The sequence below is a fragment of the Ranitomeya variabilis genome, chromosome 4, assembly GCF_051348905.1.
Source record: "Ranitomeya variabilis isolate aRanVar5 chromosome 4, aRanVar5.hap1, whole genome shotgun sequence".
Taxonomy (NCBI): domain Eukaryota; kingdom Metazoa; phylum Chordata; class Amphibia; order Anura; family Dendrobatidae; genus Ranitomeya; species Ranitomeya variabilis.
The window spans coordinates 206,991,585-207,012,368 of NC_135235.1; the positions used below are offsets into that span (position 1 = coordinate 206,991,585).

General features: G+C 44.6%; 1 protein-coding gene across 1 annotated transcript; it reads right to left on the reverse strand.

Moving 5' to 3' along the window:
* Positions 1-759: 759 nt before the first annotated feature.
* Positions 760-17,860, reverse strand: LOC143767776 (uncharacterized). Its single transcript, XM_077256298.1, has 8 exons — positions 17,700-17,860; positions 17,514-17,608; positions 16,595-16,650; positions 2,919-2,993; positions 2,704-2,793; positions 2,390-2,606; positions 2,137-2,296; positions 760-2,027 (listed from the first exon to the last, which is right to left on the reverse strand). Exons 1-8 carry the CDS (start codon positions 17,858-17,860, stop codon positions 1,019-1,021), a joined length of 1,863 nt encoding a protein of 620 aa, XP_077112413.1. The 3' UTR covers positions 760-1,018.
* Positions 17,861-20,784: the final 2,924 nt, after the last annotated feature.

Sequence of the window (20,784 nt, forward strand, 5' to 3'; positions counted from 1 at the left end):
GGGGGCCAATAACCATGGACCCTCTCCTGGCTATTAATATCTGCCCTCAGTCACTGGCTTTACCACTCTGGCGGAGAAAATTGCGCGGGAGCCCACGCCAATTTTTTCCGCCATTTAACCCTTTATTTTAGCAGCTACAGTGCCCAAATTTTGCACATACACACTATTAACATTAGTAGTGTGGAATATGCAAAAAAAAAGGGGATATGAGATGGTTTACTGTATGTAAACCATGTCTCATATCATGTCGGGTTTGTGAAGGAGAAGGAAAAAGCCGGCAATTGAATTACCGACTTTTCACTAACACCGCTGCGTATTTCTCGCAAGTCACACTGCAGGTCCGTGTGGAATCCGTATTTTTCTCGCCCCCATAGACTTTCCTTGGCGTATTATTAGCGCAATACGCTGACAAACGCAGCATGCTGCGATTTTGTACGGCCGTAGAAAGCCGTATAATACTGAACCGTAATATACGGCTAATAGGAGCAGCCCCATTGAGAATAATTGTGCCGTATGTAATGCGAGTTTTACGGACGTAGTTTCTGCGCTCTTACGCCCGTAAAACTCGCCAGTGTGACGCCGGCCTTACAAGGATGAGGGACCAGTTTGCCGATTATTTTGTCTCACCTGTCGGGCGGATCCCGTGGCAAGACATGATTGTGTAACCTGTTTCCCATGTGTAACCTGTTTCCCATGTGTAACCTGTTTCCCATGTGTTTTTTTTTATGTAAAAAAAGTGTTTCAGCCCCCCCCCAAAAAAAGGCCCAAAAGCGTGGTTTTCTTGCTAGTAAAACCATTATGTTATACCTTTTACATGTCTGGTGTTTGTTTTTATTAAACCTTTTTTTATTATATTACCTTATTAAATCCACACACACACAAAGAGTAGAATTGTAATCAGAAATTTATTTTATCTTTTTTTTTTTTTTGTTTTGCAAAAAAAATATATTTTTATTTTCCAACTTTTTTTTTGAAAAATTTGAACATTTTTTATAATATTATTTACATTAATAACACTTTACAAATTTTCAAAGTGTTGGGTGGAGATATGAGAGGAGGAGGGGCAGGAAGGTTGGACCACGTCGATAGGTGGGGAAACCCTACTTGTTTGGGGTGCAGTGGAAGGGGGGGTTAAACCAAGAGGCTGACCAGAGGGGGGTGGTGTTGGGGTAGGGGGAAGAGAAAAGTTGAGTAAGGAAAACATTGGGGAAGTAATTTGGTCTGGGGGCCGGGATTGTTGTGGGGACTGGGTCGGGTATTGTGACTGGGTAGGGTAGTGGGACTGGCGTGGGGTTTGGTAATGGTGCTGGTGTGGGGATTGGAGCTGGGTTTGGTAATGGTGCTGGTGTGGGTATTGGGGCTGGGTTTGGTAATGGGGAGTATGGTGTGGAAATGGGGCCTGGGGTGGAATTGGAGTGGAGGTGTGGGGAGGTGTGTGGGTCGATTCATTAATGGCCTGCAGTGCAGCATTATGGCAGGTATTCATTACCCGCATCTGTTGCTCAAAAGAAAGCTTCTCCATGCTCATGAGCATGGATTGGAAAAAAAGATTGGCCGGATCGGGACTTACAGCTGAATGCAGCCTATCCAAGCGACTGCTGGTTTCACGGCTTGTTTCACTGATGCGTGACTGCACCATGTTGAAACCAGCAGTCACTTGCTCTCCCAAAATTTTGAAAGAGCCTTGGAAGGATGCATTCAGGTGTAAGAACTCAGGAGCATAGCTCCTTTCCTGACCCCTCTGTCGCTGCCGCCACGAACCTAATGGTGGTGTCGAGGTGGCAGGATCAGAGGGGTGGGGTAAAGGGAACGCTAACTGTTCAGCATCAGATGCGAGCAATGAAGCCTGCAATAATGCTCCACTGCTTGGGGCGGATGAAGTAGAGGGGTCAGAGGAGGGGACAGAGGGGTCAGAGGAGGGGACAGAGGTGTGGGGCCTACCGACGTGGCCCTCAGTGGCGGACTCAGGAGGGATCGCTCCAGAGGGCGCAGAGGAAGATGCAGGCGCCCGGTGGCTGGAGAAGGTGCTGTGAAAGAAAAAAAAAAAAATTAATACATTGGAATGAAAAAGCCCTGACTGAAAGCAAACTAAGTAGACAGGTTAACATGGTTATTAGTGGGCTGTAGAATACTTACACTCTGCTTAGCATGGTTCGCCTCAGGAAGGAGAGGGCCTGGCCATATTTATATTTGCTCCTCTTCCTTCCTGCAGAGCCACTCGGGGCCTGCATCTCATCGTTGAATTCCCTCTTAAAGCGATCCCTCAGTGACCGCCACCGCTTCCTAATCTTTCCAACTGTGAAGACAAGAATCAAAAGAAAAAACCAAAAATTGGTAAATGCAATACATTACAGTCAGCTCAAAACATCACTGGAAAGTGAATACTTACCTAGTTTGCTCTGCTGCTGAGGATGAAGGCTCTCCCGCCTTGGAAACAGGTTGCGACACACTTCGTCCCAGAGCCGACGGGTGACACCGGTATCAGCATGCCTGCGGTCAGCCATGTTCCACAGCGGCTCCCGCTCGCGAACCTCCTCGATGAGATTCTCAATATCAATGTCGTCATCATCATCATCATCCTCTTCTGCGGGAGCACGCTGTGAAGCCTGTGCCAAAAAAAAAAAAAAAGGAAAACAAACAAATTAGTACACTGAAACACTAAAGTACCAATAGAATACCCCTCCCAAAAAAAAAAAAACTCACTGATGGCCGACCGCGGCGACGAGTCCGCCGACTCTGGGAGTGTCTGGGAGAGCCTTCAGCGGCAGCAGCAGGAGCAGCAGCAGCAGCAGCCTGAAATAAAGGAAACAAATTCTCAGTAATGTAGGCATATATTTTCTGTGTTTAGTTATGTATGAAAATCTGTTTTGTGTATGGTGCAGTGTGATGTGCGAAAAAACTGTTTCACCACTACTTACACTTGGTTCCTCCTCCACTAGCATCTCTCCACCCGTCTCGCCCCCTTCTGACAGCTCCTCATCTGATTCAGCTTCCTGTTGAAACATAATTTATGCATGTGGTTAGACATCAAAATGTAATTTTAAAAAACCAAAAAAAAATAAACCCATTTTTTGCGTTAACTTTTACCGATACACGCTGTTGCTGTGGAGGAGGGCTGTCAGAAGAGGACATTGTTTTGTGGTCCTGGTGGGCAGCGGCTGTGGTCCTGGTGGGCAGCGGCTGTGGTCCTGGTGTTTCTGTAAGTTAGGCCGGGGTCACACTAGACCGTAATACGGACGAGTGCTATGCGATAAAAAATCGCATAGCACTCGGCCCAATGTTAATCTATGCTCCAGCTCCCATCATCCGATATTTTCTCCACCGTATTTCGGATCCGAGGGAACTCGCAGCAGGCTGCGATTGTCAGCGTATCTCGGCCGAGACTCGCCAATGCAAGTCTATGGGTGCGAGAAAAAATCGGATTACACACGGACCATGCGTGTGCATTGCGAGAAATACGCAGCGGTGTTCTATAGAAAAGCCGGTAATTCAATTGCCGGCTTTGCATTTCTCCTTCCCAAACCCGACAGGATATGAGACATGGTTTACATACAGTAAACCATCTCATATCCCCTTTTTTTTTGCATATTCCACACTACTAATGTTAGTAGTGTGTATGTGCAAAATTTGGCCGCTGTAGCTGCTCAAATAAAGGGTTAAATGGCGGAAAAAATTGGCGTGGGCTCCCGCGCAATTTTCTCCGCCAGAATGGTAAAGCCAGTGACTGAGGGCAGATATTAATAGCCAGGAGAGGGTCCATGGTTATTGGCCCCCCCATGGCTAAAAACATCTGCCCCCAGCCACCCCAGAAAAGGCACATCTGGAAGATGCGCCTATTCTGGCACTTGGCCACTCTCTTCCCACTCCCTGTAGCGGTGGGATATGGGGTAATGAAGGGTTAATGCCACCTTGCTATTGTAAGGTGACATTAAGCCAGATTAATAATGGAGAGGCGTCAATTATGACACCTATCCATTATTAATCCAATTGTTTGAAAGGGTTAAAAAACACACACACATGATTTAAAAGTATTTTAATGAAATAAACACAGCAGTTGTTTTAATATTTTATTGCTCTCTCATTCCATTTTCAGACCCTCGCTTGGCAAAACAATAAACACACAACATACATACCCTCTCTGATGAACTGTCACGTCCCACGAAGTAATCCATCTGAAGGGGTTAACTAATATTACAGGCAGGAGCTGCGATAATCCACTCGCTCGTGCCTGTAATCCCCGGGTGCTGAAAGGAAAGCAGTGATGTGTACTTACATTCAGTCGCGGTGATGCGCCTCTGCTGGATGTTCTCATGAACTGCAGCCTGGGAACTTTTTCCCACGCTCCAGGTCATATGAGGACATCCACCAGGGGGCGCATCACCGCGACTGAAGGAAATGTAGGTCAATGACCTATAGTTACCTTCAGTCGCGGTGATGCGCCCCCTGGTGGATGTCCTCATATGACCTGGAGCGTGGGAAAAAGTTCCCAGGCTGCAGTTCATGAGAACATCCAGCAGAGGCGCATCACCGCGACTGAATGTAAGTATAGATCACTGCTTTCCTTTCAGCACCCGGGGATTACAGGCACGAGCGAGTGGTTTATCGCAGCTCTGCCTGTAATATTAGTTAACCCCTTCAGATGGATTACTTCGTGGGACGTGACAGTTCATCAGAGAGGGTATGTATGTTGTGTGTTTATTGTTTTGCCAAGCGAGGGTCTGAAAATGGAATGAGAGAGCAATAAAATATTAAAACAACTGCTGTGTTTATTTCATTAAAATACTTTTAAATCATGTGTGTGTGTTTTTTAACCCTTTCAAACAATTGGATTAATAATGGATAGGTGTCATAATTGACGCCTCTCCATTATTAATCTGGCTTAATGTCACCTTACAATAGCAAGGTGGCATTAACCCTTCATTACCCCATATCCCACCGCTACAGGGAGTGGGAAGAGAGTGGCCAAGTGCCAGAATAGGCGCATCTTCCAGATGTGCCTTTTCTGGGGTGGCTGGGGGCAGATGTTTTTAGCCATGGGGGGGCCAATAACCATGGACCCTCTCCTGGCTATTAATATCTGCCCTCAGTCACTGGCTTTACCACTCTGGCGGAGAAAATTGCGCGGGAGCCCACGCCAATTTTTTCCGCCATTTAACCCTTTATTTGAGCAGCTACAGCGGCCAAATTTTGCACATACACACTACTAACATTAGTAGTGTGGAATATGCAAAAAAAATGGGAATATGAGATGGTTTACTGTATGAAAACCATGTCTCATATCCTGTCGGGTTTGTGAAGGAGAAATGCAAAGCCGGCAATTGAATTACCGGCTTTTCACAGATATCGCGCTGAATGAAATATAAATACAGAATATATATATATGTGTCTCATTGACATATATATATATATATATATATATATATATATATATATATATATATATATATATACTGTATATATGTTTTCCCGAACATTTGAGCACATAAATCCATTGGTTGTCGGTTTTGCAAGCTTGCGAGAAAATCTCGGCATACGGATGCCATACGGATGTCACACGGATGTCACACGGATCATTTGATGCGAGGAAATCGCATCCTCGCACTGCACACGGATCACTGTTTTTGAAACATTTGTGCGATTCTCGGCCGTGAAAAACGGACCGTTTTTTTATACGTTAAGTGTGTCCCCGGCCTTAAAGAGACACTTGCAATCTGCTCGACACATTGAAGTAGCAGATTGTGGGTCTTCAAAACTTACTTCTAACACTTAGCTGTGGTCCTGGTGGGCAGCGGCTGTGGTCCTGGTGGGCAGCGGCTGTGGTCCTGGTGTTTCTGTAAGTTAGGCCGGAGACACACTGGTGCGAGAGACGGCCGAGTCTCGCTGGTTAAAAGCAAGCTGTGGCACCTGCATTCCGGAGCTGAGCGTGCAGCTCCATGTATTGCTATGGAGCCGCACGCTCCGCTCCGGAGTGCAGGTGCCACAGCTTGCTTTTAACCAGCGAGACTCGGCCATCTCTCGCACCAGTGTGTCTCCGGCCTTAAAGAGACACTTGCAATCTGCTCGACACATTGAAGTAGCAGATTGTGGGTCTTCAAAACTTACTTCTAACACTTAGCTGTGGTCCTGGTGGGCAGCGGCTGTGGTCCTGGTGGGCAGCGGCTGTGGTCCTGGTGTTTCTGTAAGTTAAAGAGACACTTGCAATCTGCTCGACACATTGAAGTAGCAGATTGTGGGTCTTCAAAACTTACTTCTAACACTTAGCTGTGGTCCTGGTGGGCAGCGGCTGTGGTCCTGGTGGGCAGCGGCTGTGGTCCTGGTGGGCAGCGGCTGTGGTCCTGGTGGGCAGCGGCTGTGGCTGCGGTCCTGGTTTATCTGTTAATATGTATAATGGATCTATAGTTAGACCACCCCTGAACTAGGTAATGTTCAATGATAAACACCCTACTGAAATGATGTCAGAAATGTTCATACAGGTGAACAACAAAAACCCCCAAAAAGTTGCACGTTATACCATTCATTTCCATGTCCCAAAAAATAAAATTTTAAAATGTTAACACTATGAAAAAATATATTTGACACATTTTATTTAAAAAAAATAACCTCCCCCCCCCCCAAAAAAAAAAAAAAAACTTTACAAGTTAACCTTTATTAAAAAAATGAGCCCTCAACCAACCCTGTATTGCATGTGTAACCATTGGTACATACACCAGTTTTAAATTTACCTTTATGAAATAATACTACGGACATTTTTTTAAAACACATTTTATTATTATTATTTTTTTTCTCTCTTTTTTTAAAAATCACAATTAGGAGCTGACATGCTCTTTATTTTAAATACAAGTACTTCAACTGCTAATGGTTATAACAGTAATTAAAATAAAATCAACACTTTTATTAAATAGAAAAACCCCACACTCACACATTCAAACCACAAGCTGCAGACCGCTAGACTTTTTTAAAAAACACATCAGATTTAAAAAAAAAAAAAAAAAAAACACATTTAAACCACATGCTGCACAGACCACTATACAGTCCATACATCAGAAAAAGGCAAATAACCAATTACAGCATGGACAAATGCACATGCAATCAACAAGACGTACACAAAAAACATGCATGGTATGTTTCCACATTCCGGATTGCATCAGAATTTGGTCAGGATTTCCCATCAGTATTTGTAAGCCAGGCATAAGATTGGCAAAGGCATAATATGGTGCAGGCACATGATACAAAATCACACAGCCGTAAAAAAAATACACACATACACATGCACGCACATAGCTTTATGCAAATACACATATGTACAACAAAGGCAGAAAGGTGAACCCAATCAGAAGACGCATACACACACACACACATACAAAAGGCTGACAATCCTTTGGCTGGAGCTGCATGTCTTCACAGTGGCTGGAATCAGGCTGCATCTGGACTCTAGCATGGCACTGGCTGGTGCAGGACGATGGCAGGCCTCAGGTTCTCTTCAGGTTTTAAGCTCTTTCTGTAGTCAGTACCCATACCTCCCAACTTTTGAAGATGGGAAAGAGGGACAAAGTTTGCGGCGCGCGAAGCGCGCGTCGGCAGATTTTAGGCCACGCCTCTGACCACACCCATTCATAATTAGTCACACCCATATCCACGTCCCAAGCACACCCATTTAGCACTGCTGATCACACTGTTTCATATACAATAGTTATAAACAAAAAAATATGGCCACACAGTGCTCCATACTGTATAATGACCACACATGATGCCCCATACTGTATAATGGCCACACATGACGCTCCATACTGTATAATGAACACACATGACGCTCCATACTGTATAATGACCGCATGCATACTGTATAATGGCCGCACATGATGCTCCATACTGTATAATGACCGCACATGATGCTCCATACTGTATAATGACCGCACATGATGCTCCATACTGTATAATGGCCGCACATGATGCTCCATACTGTATAATGACCGCATGCATACTGTATAATGGCCGCACATGATGCTCCATACTGTATAATGAACGCACATGATGCTCCATACTGTATAATGACCGCACATGATGCTCCATACTGTATAATGACCGCACATGATGCCCCATATTGTATAATGACCGCACATGATGCTCCATACTGTATACTGGCTGCACATGATGCTCCATATTGTATAATGACCGCACATGATGCTCCATACTGTATACTGGCTGCATATGATGCTCCATACTGTATAATGAACACACATGATGCTCCATACTGTATAATGGCCACACATGATGCTCCATATTGTATAATGACCGCACATGATGCTCCATACTGTATAATGACCGCACATGATGCTCCATACTGTATACTGGCCGCACATGATGCTCCATACTGTATAATGACCGCACATGATGCTCCATACTGTATAATGACCGCACATGATGCTCCATACTGTATACTGGCTGCACATGATGCTCCATACTGTATAATGACTGCACATGATGCTCCATATTGTATAATGACCGCACATGATGCTCCATACTGTATACTGGCTGCACATGATGCTCCATACTGTATAATGAACACACATGATGCTCCATACTGTATAATGGCCACACATGATGCTCCATATTGTATAATGACCGCACATGATGCTCCATACTGTATACTGGCTGCACATGATGCTCCATACTGTATAATGACCGCACATGATGCTCCATACTGTATAATGACTGCACATGATGCTCCATACTGTATAATGGCCGCACATGATGCTCCATACTGTATAATGACCGCACATGATGCTCCATACTGTATAATGACCACACATGATGCTCCATATTGTATAATGACCGCACATGATGCTCCATACTGTATACTGGCTGCACATGATGCTCCTTACTGTATAATGACTGCACATGATGCTCCATATTGTATAATGACCACACATGATGCTCCATACTGTATACTGGCTGCACATGATGTTCCATATTGTATAATGACCGCACATGATGCTCCATACTGTATAATGACTGCACATGATGCTCCATACTGTATAATGACCCCACATGATGCTCCATACTGTATTATGGCCACAGTTCTCCATACTGTATAATGACATACAGGCACGCAGCTCACACACATGCAGCATCACACACACACAGTATCACACATACACACGCAGCATCACAAACGCAGCTCACAAACACATGCAGCTTTGACACAAATGCATCACACATGCAGCCATCACACACACACACAGCCATCACACACACACGCAGTCATCACACACACACGCAGCCATCACACACACACACGCAGCCATCACACACACACGCAGTCATCACACACACGCAGTCATCACACACACGCAGCCATCACACACACGCAGCCATCACACACACACACGCAGCCATCACACACACACGCAGCCATCACACACACACACACACGCAGCCATCACACACACACGCAGCCATCACACACATGCAGCCATCACACACACCCAGCCATCACACACACCCAGCCATCACACACACACACACCCAGCCATCACACACACACACCCAGCCATCACACACACACACACTCAGCCATCACACACACACACCCAGCCATCACACACACACACCCAGCCATCACACACACACACCCAGCCATCACACACACCCAGCCATCACACACACCAGATACCTCATACACACATGACACACACACAAATGCAGCATCACACATCTCACACACACACACACATCACACACACACACAATCTCCTCTGTGGTGCAGGGGCGGCTGATCTGTCCATGTGCAGCTCTTCAGTTTCTCCGGCTGCTCACAGCTCTGCACTGTCCCGGCACCTCCCCCGTCTCTCCTTCTCTGCCGGGATAGCAGCTAAGAGCAGGAGACGCCGGAGCTCTGTGCACACACCTCAGGTAGTGAGTCGCTGACCTCTCATCTTGATCGCTGCTGGCTCTCTTCCTCAGCGTGGCAGCGCCGCACACATAGGGGGTGGGGGCGGGGGCGGGGGCGGGGGAGGGATCGGTCGGGAGGAGACCCAGCATGTATAAGAAAAAAAAAACAGCCACAAACCTAATCGGGCTCTCTCTACGTCCCGGAAGTGGGCGGGGCTTCACCGGCGGCCGCAAATTCGGGATTTTAAATGCCCGAAGCGGGACAGCGGGACCCCGGTGCCAAAGCGGGACTGTCACGCTGAAATCGGGACGGTTGGGAGGTATGCAGTACCTCATATACACACACAAATGCACAGGCACACAGATGCACACAAAAATTGCAATACTCACACTGGCTCTATGGTGGCTGGCTCCTGTGGCTGGAGTCCTGTGGCTGGCTCGGGTCTTGTGGCTGGCTGGGGTCCTATGTCTGTCTCCTGTGGCTGGCTCTATGGTGGCTGGCTCCTGTGGCTGGCTGGGGTCTTGTGGCTGGCTGGGGTCCTGTTGCTGGCTGGGCTCTTGCTGGCAGTCTTCTCTCTGGCTCTTGCTGGCAGTCTTCTCTCTGGCTCTTGCTGGCATATGTGGGGTTGAAGGCCCAGGCCAGGTTTATATAGATTTGGGGGTGTCTGACCAATTGGCAACAAAATACTTCTTCTGAGCATGCTCAGTGTAAAAAAAACGTATTGCAGCGCTGTATTGCGTCGTACGACGTGTCCCGACGCATCCGTCGCTCATAGGCTTCCATTGCAGCCAACGACGTATGCCGCAGGATGCGTCGCGACACGTTTTTTAGGCGGAGACAAAAAACTTTACAATCTACGTTTTTTTGAGACGACGTGTCGCCAAATTTCGACGCATCCGTCGTAAAACGTACACGACGTATGCCAATCCGTCGCCATAAGTCGCCAATACAAGTCTATGGGAAAAAAACGCATCCAGCAAAAAGTTTTGCTGGATGCGTTTTTTCTGAAAAAAGACGTTTTGAAACGTAATGCAGTTAACGCTAGTGTGAAAGTAGCCTTAGAAGCAATTTTCAAACTTAATTTTTATGCCCTTAAATCAGTGAGTCATATCACACAAAATAGTTAATAAATAACATTTCCCACATGTCTACTTTACATCAGCACAATTTTGGAAACATAATTTCTTTTGGTAGGAAGTTACAAGGGTTAAAAGTTGACCAGCGATTTCTCATTTTTACAACAAAATTTGCAAAACCATTTTTTTTAGGGACCACCTCACATTTGAAGTCACTTTGAGGTGCCTTTACGTCAGAAAAGACCCAAATATGACACCATTCTAAAAACTATACCCCTCAAGATACTCAAAACCACATTCAAGAAGTTTATTAACTCTTCAGGGGCGTAACAGGACTTTTTGGAACGTGGAAGGAAAAAATAAACATTTACTTTTCTTTCACAAAAATTTTCCATTAGCCTATTTTTTTTTTTACTTTTGCAAGGCTAAAAGGAGAAAATGGACCATACAGTTTGTTGTGCAATTTCTCCTGAGCATGCCGATACCCCATATGTGGGGGAAAACTACTGTTTGGGTGCACGGCAGGGCTTGGAAGGGAAAGAGCACCATTTCACTTTTTGAATGGAAAATTTGCTGGCATAGTTAGCGAATGCTACGTTGCGTTTGGAAAGCCCCTGATGTGCTTAAACAGTGCCATTTTGGAAACTAGACCCCTTTGGGAACTTATCTAGATGTGATTCGAGCACCCTAATCCCCCAGGTGCTTCACAGAGGTTTATAACGTTAAGCCGTGAAAATTAAAAAATCACATTTTTCCCACAAAAATCTTTTTTAGCTACAAATGTTGTATTTTCACAAGGGCAAAAGGAGAAAATGGACCGCAAAGTTTGTTGTGCAATTTCTCCTGAGTTCATTGATACCCCATATGTGGTCAAAAACTACTTTTCAGGCACAGTGCAAAGCTCAGAAGGGAAGGAGCGCCACATTACAGTGCAGATTTTTCTGCACTTGTTTGAGGGTAACGTTACATCGGCAGAGCCCCTGAGGTGCCAGAACCACAGAACCCCCCTCCCCCCATATGTGGCCCCATTTTCCCAATGAAACCTCTCAATGAATTCATCTAGGGGTGCAGTGATTATATTGACACCACAGGTGTGTCACAGAATTTTATACCATTGGGCACTGAAGAAAAAATAATTTACATTTTTTCCACCAAGATTGTGTGTTAGCCCCAAGTTTTAGATTTTCTCACTGGGAAATGGGTAAAAATGGCACCAGAATTTGTCCCACAATTTCTACTGAATGTAGAAATACCCCATATGTGGCTGTGCAGTACTGCTTAGCCACACAGCGAGACTCAGGAGGGACGGCACGCTGTTTGCATCCTGGAGCGCAGATTTTCCTAGAACAGTTTGCAGACTCCATGTACAGAGCCCCTAATTGCTAGAAAAGCAGAAATCCCCCTCAAGTGACCCCATTTTGAAAATTATACCCCTTTGGGAATTGATCTACAGGTGTAGTGACGATTTTGACTTCATGGGTGTTTTCCAGAAACAGGCAATAGTGAAGGTTGCTGAGTGAAAATTGCAAACTGCCGTTGTAGTGACCAGCACATTGTAGTGACCAGTACGTTTTAGTCACCAATACGTTATGCCCAGCTTCTTGAGACACACACCTGTAAATTAGGGGGGCTCTCATCACTACAGAAATGCCAAACATGTGGGTACTAAATGTGGTTTAGACACACTGGGGCTAAGGAGGGAGGGGGGCATTTGGATGTGGGAGGAGCGTACAATTTGCTGAATTTCTTTTGGCGGGCGAGGAGCCATTTTGCTTTTCCAGAGCCTTTGTGTTACCAATAACGTGGAAGCCCCCTATATTTTCATTAACAGATGACAGACCTGAGTGGGGACTTGCTTTTTTTGTGGATTGAGTTGAAGCTTTTATTGGGAACATTTTGCATAATGTTTGGGATCACATTTATCCTGAGCACTACGCTGAGCACTTTGGGGTTTCATCTACATCTCTGAGTGACATGATTCAGATGGATCCATTCACTATAATGAGGCAGCATTTTGAGAGCTATAATTTTTTCATATTTTGGCCCACAGAGTCCGGCTATAGCTCGATTTTTGCGGGACGAGCTAACGTTTTTATTGGAACCATTTTCGGGCACATGAAATTTTTTAATCGCTTTCTATTCTGATTTTATGAGAGGCAGAATTAACAAAAACCAGCAATTCAGGAATTGCTTTTTGCTTGGTTTTTTTTATACTGTTCCGTGTGAGTTTTGCAGTTTTGTTCTTCGGGTTAGTAAGATTACAACGATTCCTCATTTATATAGTTTTTTATGCTTTGGCGCTTATACACAATAAAAACATTTATAGAAAAAATTATTTTTACATCGCTTTATTCTGAGAGCTATAACTTTGTTATTTTTCCTCTGATGGAGCTGTATAGCGGCTTTTTTTTTGCAGGACAAGATGATGTTTTCAGCGGTACTATTTTTATTTACATCTGTCTTTTTGATTGCGTTTTATTGCACTTTTTGTTCGGCGGTATGATGATAAAGCATTGTTTTTTGCATCTTTTCTTGTTACAGTGTTCACTGAAGGGGTTAACTAGTGGGAAAAAAAAATTTCTTTATTTAGAGATTTAAAAATATATATTTTTACACTTTATAATTTTTTTTTACTTTATTGCATTGTCCCAGGATGGGACATTACTATATTTCACCTCTTGTGTTTCCTGTGCCTAGTAGGGTGAGGTGACATCCTCTTGTGCGCTCTCGTGGAGGGTTATTAGAAACCAAATTACCAAATACAGTTGTGCTCAAAAGATTACATACCCTGGCAGAATTTTAGCTTTCTTGTCCATTTTTCAGAGAATATGAATGATAACACCAAAACCTTTTCTCCACTCATGGTCAGTGGTTGAGTGAAGCCATTTATTGTCAAGCTAATGTGTTTTCTCTTTTTTAAATCATAATGACAACCCAAAACCTTCAAATGACCCTGATCAAAAGTTTACATACCCTGGTGATTTTGGCCTGATAACATGCACAGAAGTTGACACAAATGGGTGTGATTGGCTACTAAAGTGTCATGTCGGACGCTGTTCATACTAGGGCGTTCGACAGACAGCGGTAATTCCGCTTTTGTCCACTATGCGCTCAGTGGCGTCGGCTAGATTTTGTCTAGCTGGTCCGGGGTTAATTTAGCTGGTGCTCGGATTGGAAGCTGGGCCAAGACCACTGCCTTTAAATAGTTCTTCTGAACATTGGGCGTCGCCGATTATAGCTTCTGTCTAGTGCTTGGTTATCTCGGTCTGGAGTGGTGAGCTAGGAGTTGGAGTAGCGTATCTGGTGGTGTATTTCCCTTTGTCTTATTTACTCCTTCCTATATTTGTATTTGTTTTGCCCTGTGCATTTTTAGTGTATTCCTGAGTGACTGCGGCTTGGTTCATATTTTCAGTTATCCTTGTCTGTGCCAACTGTGGGTATTGGTGTATTATCTCTTCACTGGGTGGTGGGTGGTGGTTTCAGCCTAGGGTTGAAACAGGAGATAGGGTGAGGGTGGAGGCCTAGACATGCACACCATCAGTGTAAACTCTAGGAGAGGGTCAGTCAGGATTTCCCTAGTCTGAGGGAAATTGCAGGGGCCCTGGTTTTTAGCTCTTGCCCACCTAGGCTTCCCGTGACATAAAGGTAACATCCTCACCTGTGACCTGTTTGCTTGTAATCAGTGTGTGTATAAAAGCTGAGTGAGTTTTTGGGATCCAGACAGACTCTTTCATCTTTCATCCAGCCACTGACATATCAGGATTGTGAGTCATGGGGAAAGCAAAAGAATTGTCAATGAATCTTTGGATCTATACTTAAAAAAATAAAACAATTATTCAAAGAAGGAAAAGTGGCACTCAACGAATTGATATATCTTTTATTCACAACACTATCTTGACAAGCATGTAGAGTGCAGAGGCAACAGCTGTTTTGCATTCTCCTATGCTTCATGAGGCCTCATATGTGAGAAGATATATAATTTCTGTGATTGCTACAGTTCCTTCTTTGAATAATTGGTTTATATTTGCCCAATTGAATTTGAGCACCACCCTTTTGAATCTCTTTTTTTGGACGTTTGTACCTGTTACCATGGTGCCAGTCATTTATCCTGTACTATTGGCGTTACTGAAAAAAAAAAAACAATCACCACCAAAAGTTGACAAATAGGATCTTATTAGGACACGTGGGCCTTGAAGGGCGTGACAGAGTAAGATCCTAATTCATTCAAAATACTTTGAAAAGCTGGCCAGGGCCTATGCTTCTCGGGTGACCAGTCTGAGACAGGTCTCCGATGGCTTCTCCCATCGCGATCCCTGGTAGGTTTCTCCATTTCAATCACAGACTGCACATGAGTCAACAGTGTGATGCAGCAGCAAAAAAGGCAAACACAGTTCTAGGATGTATTAGGAGAAGCATACAGTCTACATCACGTGAAGTCATTATTGCCCTCTACTCCTCTTTGGTCGGACATCATCTGTGATACTGTGTCCAGTTCTGGGCACCGCATTTTAAAAAAGACATTGAAAAACTGGAGCAAGTTCAGAGAAGAGCGACCAGAATGGTGACCGGTCTGCAAACCATGTCCAATGAGGAACGGTTACAGGATTTGGGAATGTTTAGCTTGCAAAAAAGAAGACTGAAAGGAGACTTAAGCTGTCTACAAATATCTGAAGGGCTGTCACAGTGTAGAGGGATAATCATTCTCAGTTGCACATGGAAAGACTAGAAGCAATGGAGTGAAACTGAAAGGAAGAAGATGCAGATTAGTTATTAGAAAGCACTTTTTGACAGAGGGTGATCAATGAGTGGAACAGGCTGCCACGAAAAGTGGGGAGTTCTCCTACAATGGAAGTCTTCAAACAGAGGCTGGATAGAGATCTGAGATGGTTTAGTGACTCCTGCATTGATCAGGGGGTTGGACACGATGACACTGGAGGTTCCTTCTTACTTTTAACATTCTAGGATTCTATTATATGTGTGATACCTGTCTATTTAGCGGATTGGGGCGAGAAGAAACCGCTGGATACCATCCTCAGCCGGTTATTCAAAGGATAGTGTTTTGGAGTAAAAAATACATGGCTGCACTGACCCAGCCAGACTCCATGGTTTCATCAGGAGACGGCTGTAACTCCCTCCCCAAATTCTAATCTCCCAATCTCAAATCCAAAAGAAACCAAAATATAAAGTGTGTAGGAATGGGCAGGAAATACCCAGAGGATACTGAGCGCTTTCTTGTGAGTCATCTCATTGTCAGAATCGTATATATGATTTATAGTATATGTGAAGCAGCTTGGCCTGTCATTCAAGTCTCCATCAACTTGTAAAAAATAAAAAGAGAAATCTGAAAAGGCAGCAGATTAGTGATCCTAATTGCCGCTTGTGCAGTTAGATGACTCCATTAGCTTTTCTGCAGAAACTGTATCAGAACACAATTATTAATTGGTTGTCTGATCAAGTGAATAGAGAACAAACGATGGAGCTAAACAATTCATTTCCAGAACCGGCAGCAAATGTAATGTTATCAAAAACGAAACAGGCTGACCTACGAGTCAAAGCACATACGGGCAAAGCTCCATGTAATTGCTGTTAATAGCTTTTCTCTTATACTTATTTCTATCTCACTTACCGATTCTTTTACTATTACGCTGAGTACCTTGTGTCTTTTGCCAACATTTATCAGTGCTAGATCCGAAAGAGATGACATTTCTCAACTGATACTAAGGAAGCAAGGTCCGATTATCTACACTTTGTGCACAAGTATTTAGCAATTTTTATTTTTTATCAATTTTATTATTGAACAACTACAGTGCTTTCAACATACAGATGCGAAACCAGGACGATAAAGAAACAAGACAGAAGAAGAATTAACTCCGTCGAAATGAGGGGCTGGAGAAGGATGTTATCGGTACCATGGATGGCAAGGAGAAAAAAAAATCAATTTAGGAACAAATTAAGCCAGATGTGTCACTGGAAGCAAGGATCATCAAGCTATGACTTGCCTACTTTGGACACATCATACGAAGAGAACGATCACTGGAGAAGGACATCATGGTCGGAAGAATAGAAGGTACAAGATGAAGAGGAAGACCAGCAACCCAATGGCTTGATACTATCAAGATAATGATAGAGAAGACCCTGGTGGACCTATCTAGACTTGCATAAGATCGAGCATCCTACAGAGCGTTCATCCATCAAGCCACCATGGCTCAAGATTGAGTCGAAGGTCGTTAAAAAAAAAAATGTAAAAACAAAAAAGAACAGTGCTGTCTGTCAATTAATAAACCTAAAACCTGAATATTTAAGAACGTAAAAGTGCGATTTTGACTTTCTTAGGAGAATATGTATTTGTGCAAAATTATTGTGCAACTTAATGAAAAACTTAAATTTCCCCCCTCAACTGTGTATTCTGGTCAGTTACAGTGAGAATAAAAGACAAACGACTCAAAATGCACAAAAATATTTCTGACATTTTCTTAAAAAAAATTTCAGTGGCCAATATAGTAATATTGCTGACCTTTTTCTCAATACCAGTCATAAGCTCCAACCTTGGAGCCTGTCAGTTTCTTCATTTCTTGACAACTTCAACCACAGTCTCAGACACTGTTCAGAGAGGTGACTGTTTTCTTTCACCGTAAATTTCCTGTTTAAGAAGGACCCACAAGTTCTCACTAGGGTTTATGTCTGGTGAGAAAGGGGTCATGTCATTATGGCTTCATCTTTAAGTCCCTTACTGACAGCCGAGCAGTTGAGACTTCGATGCTCTGATGGAGCATTGTCCTGCATAGAAATCATAGTTTTCTTGAAAGATGCAGACTTTTTTCCTGGAGCACTCCTTGAAGAAAGTGTCTTCTAAAAACTGGCAGTATGTTTGGAAGTTTGCATTTGAGTCCATGTTCAACCCAAAAAGGTCCAACTAGCTCATCTTTAATACTTCTAGCCCATTGCAGTACCCTACCTCCTCCTTTCTGGCATCTGAGACAAAGTGAAGGGTTCTGCCATTACTTATCCAGCCACGGGCCCATCCATCTGATCCATCAAAAGGCTCTCTCATCTCATCAGTGTGATGCATGTGGGTGTGGACCCACTCTGCCACTGACCGGGCTTACCCTGGAGGGGTGTAACTAAGTGACTACCTGGTTTTCACTAGTGCTCTGATAGTGAGGATAGGCTTAGCCATTAGGGTAGTCAAAGGCACAAATATGAAGCACAGAGGGTGAATACAGAGCTGTTGTCAGACACTTTGAGGACAGAGTGGGTAGCAAACGTTCAAAATACGAAGCCGGGGTCGGGAGCAGAGAGAATGGACTAAATGATTAAATCGGCAAAAGGAGAGTCAAAACAATAATGCACCTTGACAGCCATGTAGTGATGAACTGTAGCTAGGAAGTAAGCTCAGGCAAGATGTGGAGGAAGGAGCTGCCTAATATATCCACTGCTGGCAGGGGATAGATCAGAGAAGCAAAATTCTGCAGCAAACAGTGGTTTCAAATTCCTACAGAGTCTGGCCGTGCCTCTCCATAGCCGGTTGGAGACTTGTCATGTTCCCAATGGCAGGGAATTTGTCAACATAACACGGGCAAAAACAGGACGAGCTCTAGGGTGATGGAACCTGAGCTGACCGCGATCCTGAACCTCAACACTCAACTAACAGTAGCCGGGGAACGTTCCTGGGGGGCCCCTAGACGTCTCGCGCCAGCCGGAGATCTAGCTTCCCCTATCAGAAGAATAACAGACCTCACTTGCCTCCAGAGAAATATTCCCACAGAAATAGCAGCCCCCCACATATAATGACGGTGAAATGAGAGGAAGGCACAATCGTAGTTATGAAAACAGATTCAGCAAAATGAGGCCCGCTTAAGCTAGATAGCAGAGGATACAAAAGGTGAACTACGCGGTCAGCTGAAAAACCCTTCAAAATACCATCCTGAAATTACTTGAACTCATGTGCCAACTCATGGTACATGAGTGGTAATTTCAGCCACTAGAGCAACCAGCAGCAGAGAATTACATATCTGCAAGCTGGACTAAAAAACATGAAAGCAATCATGAAACAGGGAAATACAGACTTAGCTTGTCTTGAAGGCCTAGGAGCAGGTAACAGAGACACACACTGATACATTGATAGCCGGCAAGGGAATGACAGGAAAGCCAGGTTAAATAGGAAACACCGAGCCTCTGATGGACAGGTGGAAACCAGAGACCGCAACCCACCAAAGTCACCCAGTACCAGTTGTAACCACCAGAGGGAGCCCAAAAACAGAATCCACAACAGTACCCCCCCCCTTGAGGAGGGGTCACCGAACCCTCACGAGAACCCCCAGGGCGATCAGGATGAGCTCTATGGAAGGCGCGGACCAAATCAGTCGCATGAACATCAGAGGCGACCACCCAGGAATTATCCTCCTGACCATAACCCTTCCACTTAACCAAATACTGGAGTTTACGTCTGGAAACACGAGAATCCAAGATCTTCTCAACAACATACTCCAATTCTCCCTCCACCAGCACCGGAGCAGGAGGCTCAACCGAAGGAAAAACGGGCACCTCATACCTTAACGACCGATGGAACACATTATGAATAGCAAACGATGCTGGGAGATCCAAACGAAAAGATACAGGGTTAAGAATCTCCAAGATCTTATAAGGACCGATGAACCGAGGCTTAAACTTGGGAGAAGAGACCTTCATAGGGACAAAACGGGAAGACAACCACACCAAGTCCCCAACACGAAGTCGGGGACCCACGCGGCGACGACGATTAGCAAACTGCTGAGCCTTCTCCTGAGACAACTTCAAATTGTCCACCACCTGATTCCAAATCTGATGTAGCCTATCCACCACCACGTCCACTCCAGGACAATCCGAAGGCTCCACCTGACCAGAGGAAAAACGAGGATGAAACCCCGAATTACAAAAGAAAGGAGAAACCAAAGTAGCAGAACTAGCCCGATTATTAAGGGCAAATTCGGCCAGTGGCAAAAAGGCAACCCAGTCATCTTGATCAGCAGAAACAAAACACCTTAAATAAGTTTCCAAGGTCTGATTAGTTCGCTCCGTCTGGCCATTCGTCTGAGGATGGAATGCAGACGAGAAAGACAAATTAATGCCCATCTTAGCACAAAACGTCCGCCAAAATCTAGACACAAACTGGGATCCCCTGTCAGAAACGATATTCTCCGGAATCCCATGCAAACGAACCACGTTCTGAAAAAACAAAGGGACCAACTCAGAGGAGGAAGGCAACTTAGGCAAGGGTACCAAATGAACCATCTTAGAAAAGCGGTCACACACAACCCAGATAACGGACATTTTCTGTGAGACAGGGAGATCTGAAATAAAATCCATGGAAATGTGCGTCCAAGGCCTCTTCGGGATAGGCAAGGATAACAACAACCCACTGGCCCGAGAACAGCAAGGCTTAGCCCGAGCACACACTTCACAAGACTGCACAAAGGTGCGCACATCCCTTGACAAGGAAGGCCACCAAAAAGACCTGGCCACCAAGTCTCTAGTACCAAATATTCCAGGATGACCAGCCCACACAGAAGAATGGACCTCGGAGATGACTCTACTGGTCCAATCATCCGGAACAAACAGTCTTTCTGGTGGACAACGATCAGGTTTATCCGCCTGAAACTCCTGCAATGCACGTCGCAAGTCTGGGGAGACGGCGGACAATATTACCCCATCCCTAAGGATGCCAGTAGGCCCAGAGTCTCCAGGAGAGTCAGGCACAAAACTCCTGGAAAGAGCATCTGCCTTCACATTCTTTGAACCTGGCAGGTATGAAACCACAAAATTGAAACGAGAAAAAAA

Bases quoted from the DNA above. Each gene is read 5' to 3' on its own strand.
- LOC143767776 (XM_077256298.1), bottom strand. From the start codon at position 17,860: ATGGACTCAAATGCAAACTTCCAAACATACTGCCAGTTTTTAGAAGAC. The intron at 16,651-17,513 runs GTTGGAGCTTAT...TTTCGGATCTAG, and splicing joins AGAAACTGACAGGCTCCAAG to CACTGATAAATGTTGGCAAA. The intron at 2,028-2,136 runs GTAAGTATTCTA...TTTCTTTCACAG, and splicing joins CGAACCATGCTAAGCAGAGT to CACCTTCTCCAGCCACCGGG.